The sequence below is a fragment of the Zingiber officinale genome, chromosome 3B (genome assembly GCF_018446385.1).
Source record: "Zingiber officinale cultivar Zhangliang chromosome 3B, Zo_v1.1, whole genome shotgun sequence".
Taxonomy (NCBI): domain Eukaryota; kingdom Viridiplantae; phylum Streptophyta; class Magnoliopsida; order Zingiberales; family Zingiberaceae; genus Zingiber; species Zingiber officinale.
The window spans coordinates 30,272,937-30,281,967 of record NC_055991.1 but is presented as its reverse complement, the minus strand read 5'-3'; the positions used below and the strand labels follow the sequence as shown (position 1 = coordinate 30,281,967).

General features: G+C 34.8%; 1 protein-coding gene across 5 annotated transcripts; it reads right to left on the bottom strand.

Annotated features, from left to right (window-relative positions):
• Positions 1–3,813: 3,813 nt before the first annotated feature.
• Positions 3,814–8,673, bottom strand: LOC122056286 (putative disease resistance protein RGA4). Of its 5 annotated transcripts, none has more exons than XM_042618174.1 (3): positions 5,269–8,673; positions 4,565–4,644; positions 3,814–4,258 (listed from the first exon to the last, which is right to left on the bottom strand). In XM_042618174.1, exon 1 carries the CDS (start codon positions 8,530–8,532, stop codon positions 5,569–5,571), a length of 2,964 nt encoding a protein of 987 aa, XP_042474108.1. In that variant the 5' UTR covers positions 8,533–8,673; the 3' UTR covers positions 3,814–4,258; positions 4,565–4,644; positions 5,269–5,568. The 5 variants fall into 5 exon arrangements, with proteins under 5 accessions (XP_042474108.1, XP_042474104.1, XP_042474102.1 ...); XM_042618170.1 differs by having other exon boundaries at positions 3,814–4,255; XM_042618173.1 differs by lacking the exon at positions 3,814–4,258 and adding an exon at positions 4,285–4,490.
• Between the last annotated feature and the right edge of the window lie 358 nt (positions 8,674–9,031).

Here is a 9,031-nt window from a genome sequence, read left to right as displayed (position 1 = left end):
CAACCAAGCTCCAAGGGATGCAAGCTTTCTCTCCTTCTTCTTCTTCTTCTCCAAGTAGTATCCGGCCACCACAAGAGCTCCAAGCAAGAGGAAGGATTCGGCCACCACAAAGAAGAAAAGGGGAAGAGAAGATGGCCGGCCACACCACCAAGGAAAAGAGGGAGAAAAATAATAGAGGTTATCCCCCTTGAAGGCACCCCAACCCCCTCTTTTATATTCCTTAGCCTTGGTAAATTAGGAAATTTAATTACAATAAAATTTCCTTAATTTTCCTTGACATGAATTAATTGAGAAAAATAAAATAAAATTTCCCAATCAACCTTGTGATGACCGGCCACAATCAAAAGAGCAAATTAGGAGAGTTTCAATCAACAAATTAAAACTTCCTAATTTGTTTCCGGAAATTTTAAAAATAAAATTTCTCTTCAAAAATCCCTTCATGATTGATAAAAAGAAATTTCTATAATTTTAATTTTTTAACATGTGAATAATTTTCAAAGAGAAAATAAAATATCTTTCCAATCTACAAATAAGGAAAGAGATCTAATCTCTTTCTTTAATCTTTTGTAGATCATTTTAAGAGAGATATTTTAATTTTAATTCTCTTTAATAAATTATATCTTCCACATAATAAAAATTAAAATTAAAATTATTTTTAATTTAATGGGGGCCGGCCACCTAAGCTTGGGTTGCTTGGCCGGCCCTAGCTTGAACCACAAGCTAGCTTGGTTGGCCCCCTTATCATGGGTATGAAGGTGGGTATAGGTGGGTATAGTACTCTATAAATAAGAGGCTACGATAGGGACCGAGAGGAGGAATTGGTTTGGTCTCCCGATAAAATTAAGCGTGTTCGCCCCGAACACACAACTTAATTTTATCAATAATAATTCATTCCACTAGAGAACTATTATTGAACTACCGCACCAATCCCAAATTATATTTTTGGGCTCCTTATTATGAGTGTGTTAGTCTCCCTGTGTTTAAGATATCGAATGTCCACTAATTAAGTGAGTTACTGACAACTCATTTAATTAATATCTTAGTCCAAGAGTAGTACCACTCAACCTTATCGTCATGTCGGACTAAGTCCACCTGCAGGGTTTAACATGACAATCCTTATGAGCTCCTCTTGGGGACATTATCAACCCAGTATCTCTAGGACACAGTTTCCTTCTATAATCAACAACACACACTATAAGTAATATCATTTCCCAACTTATCGGACTTATTGATTCATCGAACTAAACCTCACCCATTGATAAATTAAAGAAATAAATATCAAATATATGTGCTTGTTATTATATTATGATTAAGAGTACACACTTCCATAATAACTGAGGTCTTTATTTTTTTATAAAGTCAGTATAAAAGAAACGACATCAAATGGTCCTACTCAATACACTCTGAGTGTACTAGTTAATTATATAGTCAAGATAAACTAATACCTAATTACACTACGACCTTCTAATGGTTTGTTCCTTTCCATTTAAGTCGTGAGCTACTGTTTATAATTTATAAGGTACTGATAACATCATCTTCTGCATGTGACACCACATACTATGTTATCTACAATATAAATTAATTGAACAACTACAAACAAATGTAGATAATTTGACCAAATGTGATTCTTTATTCATAACAAATGTTTACAAAAGCTTATGCTTTCAGTATACACTCCAACAAGAGTGTTAATGGAAGCTTGGTTATTGACGAGGAGGAGAAGAGAGTGGTGACCATAGTTTGTAGAATCGCGATCCTACGTAGAATCGATTTAGGGTCAGGATCGGATCGGTCAGGATCGGATCGTAGAATCGTAAGATCCTACCAAAAACCCTTAAAATCTTATCATACATGATTAATAATTAGAAAAAATACTTAAAAAACTCATTTACATATAAATAGATAACTAATTTTGCATATATATGCAATCATTTACACTCAACACCTTAGATTACATTACTACATATACAAATTTAAATTAACTAGTAATTTAACTACTATTCTCACATAGTTATAATATTTATATTTTCATATCATAAAATGAAAGAATATAAAATTTCTATTAACACAATAATAATAACACATTCAACGTCAAAAATATTTCCTTGGTTTATAAGATGATCAAATTTAAAGGCCAATAAAGCACCTAACGTACATAACAAAAGTTATTGGATCTTTTGATTCAAATTTGAACGTCGAAAATAATCTTCTAAAGATTGGTTGATGTCACACAATACTAGACAATAGACATCCAAAAATTCATCATTTTGGGGGAAAAATGACAGAATATTATTGATAAAAAACTAACTCAAAAATAATTAAATATATGTTTAAATAATTTAAAACCCTAACAAGATGAAAAAATACAATTATAAAAAATAAAATCTTCTAGGCATCCGAAAAGGATTTAAATAATATTTTTTGGGTTTGAAATAGGGTGGTTAAAGATAAACTTTGAAATTTATTAAAGATCTCTGAACGAGCTTTGAATTTATATATTATAGGCCCCGTGGTTCAATCCGAGTCAAAAGTTATGACCTCTCAAAGCTTCCACCGATCCTGCTCCGATTCTGCTCCGATCCTGTTACGATCCTACTGATCTTGTTTCGATCCTACCGATTCTACCGATCCTGCTGCGAAACTCGATTCTGCACAATCCTGGATCGATTTTGGGTCTTAGGATCGTAGGATCGTACGATCCTACGATCCGGATCGCGATTTTGCAAACTGACTACTGGTCCCAATCCATGCACAATTGAAACAACTTTTGATGCAACGGAGGGCAAAAAGGATGATGAATTCAATGTTTTTTTCTTCTTCGTTTTCTATGGTTTACTTGAGGTGCTGCATAATATTAGTGACAATTTTACCGTATGTTTTTTCGTTATGATAATTCTTTATTCTGTTTCTTGTTCTCTAATTTTATTGAACATAATTTACCATATTTTTTAGATTTTTTTTAAATAATTGCTCAAGCTCGATCTAACTAATCTAAATAGCTCAATCAGTGTTCTCCAGATGGATTGGCTCAACTGACTCTTCGAATGGATGGCTCAAGTGAGAGAAGTTCTATTGACTTGTCAAATTGTTTTGCTCAATTACAACATTCACATCAATTATTATATTTAAAGATTTTATTTTAAATTTTAGATAGGGTAATTAAAAAAAAATTTTATCAGTTATTTTATTTATTTTTAAAATTTTACATTTATGAATAATATTTTTTTAAATTTTAAAAAAAGATTCTATTCTCTAAATATTATAGAGGAGGGAAAAAAAAATAAGGAAGTTGATATATGATATAGTGAAAAGTGAATATTTGAATTTAATAAAGTAATTTTTTTATTTTAAATTATATATTTTGGATAAAAATATCGGTATGGATACCCATAGTAGATACAGTCATTTACTTCAGCTCAATTTACTCATCCAACTAGTTCAACATCAATTGCTTTGATTTCTAATATATATGTAAAAATTCTTTTGCTCATTTTTAAGAGTTTGAATTTTTTAAAATTAAATAAATAATAAATATGTTTAAGAGAATGAAAAAAATATGAAGGATATGAAGGATTATTAGGTAATCAAAATTCCATAAGAATAAATATTTTAAATTTGCTTCCTAACAAAATATGATAAAAAAATTATAGCAAATTAAATTATGAATTTATTAAAAAAATGGGTCTTTATCCAAGTTTCTCAACAATTTTTCTCCCAATAGAGTTTTGTTTTTGTTTTTTGTTTTTTAAATTTCTGGTCAAGGTAGTTAGTAGGTGCCCACGGTATATTGTTCTTATTTAGGCTCGCACAAAATTTGGAAGCTCGTTGCTTCTTATGCTATCACTACATTTGGTCAGGTTACAAAGAGAGCATGAGAAGAACAATAAAGAAAAAGAAAGTATTTCAAGAAAATTCCCACAGACCTACAGTTCTTGGCTACTGCTTGCAGTTCTAACTCAGACTGTAACGAAAAGAGTGAATGCATATTGACATTTTTTTGGTTTCTTTTCAATGTGTTTGCTGAAACGCCTGTCTTTGCTTCAGAAAGTAAACTAAAGTCATTCACTTTTGTGAGGAAAAGAAGAAGAGTGCATTAATCACCACACAAATAAATGCTCGATATTGTTGCAGCAAAAAAGCACCGTCAACGATGGTTTAAAGCTCGCTCCCTTTCCCAGTACAAATGAAGGAGATGCAGTTGATGGGAGAGAGTCAAGCCAATTGAGTTCATCAATTCAATCAAATCGGTTAATGGCTGCTGATAATCACAAGAGGCAATAAGAGTAGTGAAAAGTTTAACAATGATTTTATTTTAAAAATAATTCCACAGCTAATCACATATCTTTTGTTTATAACAATTCTAATTATGCACAAAGTCAATTTAAAAGAAATATTTAGCAAAACCCCTAACAAGTAACAACCGGTCCAAGAGTGCGTAGAACGAATTGGTCTGCTTCCTCGCTGTCAATTTTAATTATGTCTGAACACTCCTTTATTTTTTAAATAAATAGATAAATAATCATATTGTAGATAAAAAAAAAGAAGCAAATTATTTATATCTTACCTCTCGATCTTGTGGGATCGACTCTGAAGAACCTATCAAATGGTCCACAGATTTGAGATTTCTTGATCACTATATATGGGCTACAATGGCGATAATTAAATTATATTAGCAAATTAATTAGTATGTGCATTTGATCACACAACAACAAAAATTCAATAATTACATTAATGCAATGAAACGTCTACCAAACTAAATGATGGGATAAAATCATAATATCATACATACAACTCAAGTGATGTAAAATTATTTCTCAGCTACTAATAAATAATTATTCTTTGGTTAAGAAATATGAGGAGAATGAAATTGAATTATACATTCTCCATGTTATTCATGAAAATGAGAAACATTTTTTTTCTACATTTAGTTTGTATTAATTGTCGATTATTTTTTTTTAAATAACAAATCTTTAATAACTAACTCTCAATTGATTTTGTGAAATCTAAAATTGATTTTTAGACCCCCCTGGCTTCACCTTCCTAAGGGTTATAATGCTAATTGGGGTGGTGGCCGAAGGCCACTGATGATGAGTTGGGGTGACGGGTGGGGCACATGGATATGAAAAAAGTATGACAGAGGATCTGAACTTTTATATTACACACGCAATTTAGGCGCGCGATGGCTAGTAATTACTTAAGGTTGAGTAAAAGGAATAATTATTTTGTTTGTCGAATTTTGAATTTTCAATTAACTATTTTCAGACGTACCTCTTGAATATGGATAGGTGGGCACAAAAGAAATGTTCGGCCAATCTTCTCCGGTCTCCGCATCTTCTTTCCAGTTGCAAGCAACGCTCATCAATGAGCAAAAATTTCAGCTAACGGAGGTCCAGTAAACCCCTTGGAATATCATATTCTAATTGGGGGCAGTTTTTGATCGATAGCTTACAATGTGATCTGAGATGTTGTAGCCATTCAGGTAAGGTCGTTAGATTGGGGATATCATATATGAATAGATCTTCTAGCACACTGGTTGATGGTGTTGCCGTCATCAAGGATTCCAATTCATCACAACAACAAATACTTAATGATGCCTTGATGACTTTGGACATTATTTTGTGAGAAAAATGATGAATTCACATTCTTGCCACGGATCTGAATGTCGAATTCATGCACTGAATTCAGGATTTGTACAAGCATATCTAGCTGTAATGTGTCACTGTCATGATTTTTAAGACACAGATTGTCACATTTCTTGATGGACAATGAGTGAAGCTTTGGTAGGAGCTGCATCTCATCCCAAGGAAGAAATTGGAGTTCATTGCACCCTCGAATTTCCAATGTCATCAAGGATGTGAGGTTTCTTAAGCAGCCACTTGGGAGATATGTCATGTCCTTCATGCCCTCCAGTATGAGATGAGAAAGAGAAGTCATTCTTCCAACACCTGACATCAGGCTCTTGCTACAATTAAATAGTGCAAGTTGTTTGATTCTTGGAAGCCTTGGCACGGTTTCCAATTTAGGGCAATCGTCAATCTGCAGTTTGTTCAATAGAGGGAACAACTCATCGACACTATCAGACTCTGACCATTCCTCTAAATCAAACATCGAAAGCAACTCGAGTTTTTGGAGGGAAGGAAAGCCGCCGTGCCCATGGAACTCGGCACCCAAGTGTTTCACGCCACCTATATCATCTAGGACAAGCTTTCTAAGAAATTGGAGATTTCCAAAATGAGGAATATGCTCACAAATTTTGCAATCTTCGAGAATTACTTCAACCAAATTTGGTAACTGTGACTTCATGAACCATGTTGGAAATTGTTGGCTCCCATATTTGGATATCTGCAACTTCTTTAAACTCGTGTTGGGGCAAAGATCATCCAGCATGCTCATGTCATTAGTGACCGAATAATTAAAGGATAAGGATAATTCATTAAAATCTTTATTCTTCAAAATTTTTCTTCCACCACAAGAATAATTACTGAAATTCCCAGAAAATTTGATTTTCATTTTTCCATGAAGCTTCAAATCCTCAAGTTCGGTAATTGAACATGAGCCAGTTATATTATCATCACTAACAAAGCATGATAAACTTCGAAGACTAGTCAGTCGTGACAATCCAAGGGGCATGTGAGTCAATTTGTAAAGATCGAAATCCAGATACCGAAGGCTTTGCATATTCCTTAATTTTTTTGGTAACTCTTCAAGGGGATTCTTAGTGAAATTGAGATATTGCAAATTCTGGAGAAGAGTAATGGCGTCAGGTAGAAATTTAATGCAATTATCAGACAAGTTGAGGTACCTCAAATGTATCAAATTTCCAACTGATGTTGGCACCTCTGTGAAGCCATTTTTGCTCAAATCTAACGCCCGCAAGAATTTTAATTTTGAGAAGACGAGCTGAAGCAGCTGGAATTTCCCAAATGGAAAACAATTTCTCAATAATAGGGTGCGCAAGTACAACGGCTTTTTGAATAAATGGTCCGTTATCTTTATATTCTCTTTTTTCTTATAATCATTGCGATTGTGATATTCATCTTCAGCTACTGATCGTCCCAACTCATGCATCAAATCATGCATTGTGCACTCATCGCACTCTTTGGAAGGTGCCAAGAGAAAGAATGCCCTCAGTACTAGATCATCAAAGATGCGGTTGCCAACTGTTTCAGCATCAAAATTCCCTTCTGAAGATGCGAAACCATTTGCTGTCCACAACTGAATCAACTCATCTTTGCTCATCATACGGTTCTTTGGGAATAGGGAGGCAAATGCAAAGCACTTCTTTGAGCGTGGAGGGAGAGCGTCGTAGCTCAACTTGAGCACAGCTAAGAATTTCTCGCCCTCATCACCAAGCTGCCATATTTCACTGTTCAATACAGAGGACCAATAAGTTTCATCTCGAATGCTATGGAGCGTGCTGCCAAGAGATACGGCAGCCAAGGGCACACCGCCACATTTCTCAACAATCTTTTCACCGATTTTCATCAAGTTCTTATTTGGTTCTTCGTCTCCAAAAGCAAATCGCCGAAACAAGGACAAACAATCATCCCGGGACAACTGCTGTATTTGGTGGGTATTGAATGAGCCCATGATCGAAGAGACCTCTCGACTACGGGTAGTCACTAAAACTTTACTTCCTCTTGCCCCACATGTTAAGGCGGCTTCCAGTGCCGTCCACTGTGATTTATCTTCATTCCATACATCATCCAACACGAGCAGAAATCTCTTCTCTAATAAGGCCTTTTCTAATTCCCTCTTCACTAACTCTGGTTCTGAGATGTTGACCGGTGCACCAGTAGCCAGTTCAAAAATAGATTTCATTATCTTTGTAGGATCAAATTCTTCTCCAACAACTTTCCAGTACATGTTAAGCTCTCCAAAATGAGTTTTCACCCTCTCATCTTTGAAAACATGACGAGCAAGTGTAGTCTTCCCCAGGCCACCCATCCCAACGATGGCGATGACCTTCATTGTACCATTGCTGCTTCCTTCCTCATCTGTTAACATCTTGATAATCATCTCCTTCTCTGTGTCTCTCCCTATAACAGCCAAGCTATTGTGCGAGTGGATCTCTCTGTAGGCAATTGGTGACATCCGGACAGTGCCTTGTGGCAAATTAAGAAGAATTGACCTTTGCAGCAAAATAGAATCTAGATTCTCAGTTACTGCTTTTATCATGCCACTTATCTTACTCTTAAATACAAGTTGATTATTATTAGAAGAGAAGAAATCGCGCACTGGCCTGGAATATGCTTTTGATCTTTGCTTCCGCAAAGTTTCGGTGTCGTAGTAATCCACAACATCCTCCAGGTCGTAGGCCAAGTATTTGAGCTTCCTTAGCAAGTCCTTCGCAGTGGCATCCCTCACAGAGCAGGCCTCAACATCTTGGATCACCGCGTCGATAATTGTTGACAACTCCCTGAGCTTCGCCATCCTCCCTTCAATACCAACTACTTCTTTGAGTTTCTTGTTGAGATCAGCCACCCACGGACCCATGAAGAGAGACACAGCAGTCAACAAAGCTGGTTCCATAGCTATGCCAGCTGCGAGTAGGAACGATGCACAAGTTTTTGGTTTGCTGTGGATGTGGCTGGAGGAGAGGGATAAGAAGAAACAATAATTGAGGGGAAAGAAGCAGCAAAAGCAATAATTGAGAGTATAATTTTGATGAGGGACGACTTCTTTTTTCAGTCCTTCATTTTAATAGATAAATCGATTATTAAAAGGATCTCTAGATTGGTCTAACTTCAGCCTTTCATTTTAATGGATGGGTACGAAAATTATTTTTGTACATATCCAAAATATTTTGACTATTTTTTTTGGATGGATGATGCATGCATATCTTAAAAAAAAGACTATAAATTAAAATATATATAAAAAAAATTTAATTGATAATGTAAATGTTATTAACTTAATCAAAAATCTTATCCAACACTCAAGGACTAAACACATAAAAGTAAAACATCATTTTGTAAGAGATCATGTAGTTAAGGATAACATTGTACTTAACTATATTGAGTCCAAGTCAAAT

Bases quoted from the DNA above. Each gene is read 5' to 3' on its own strand.
- LOC122056286 (XM_042618168.1), bottom strand. From the start codon at position 8,532: ATGGAACCAGCTTTGTTGACTGCTGTGTCTCTCTTCATGGGTCCGTGG.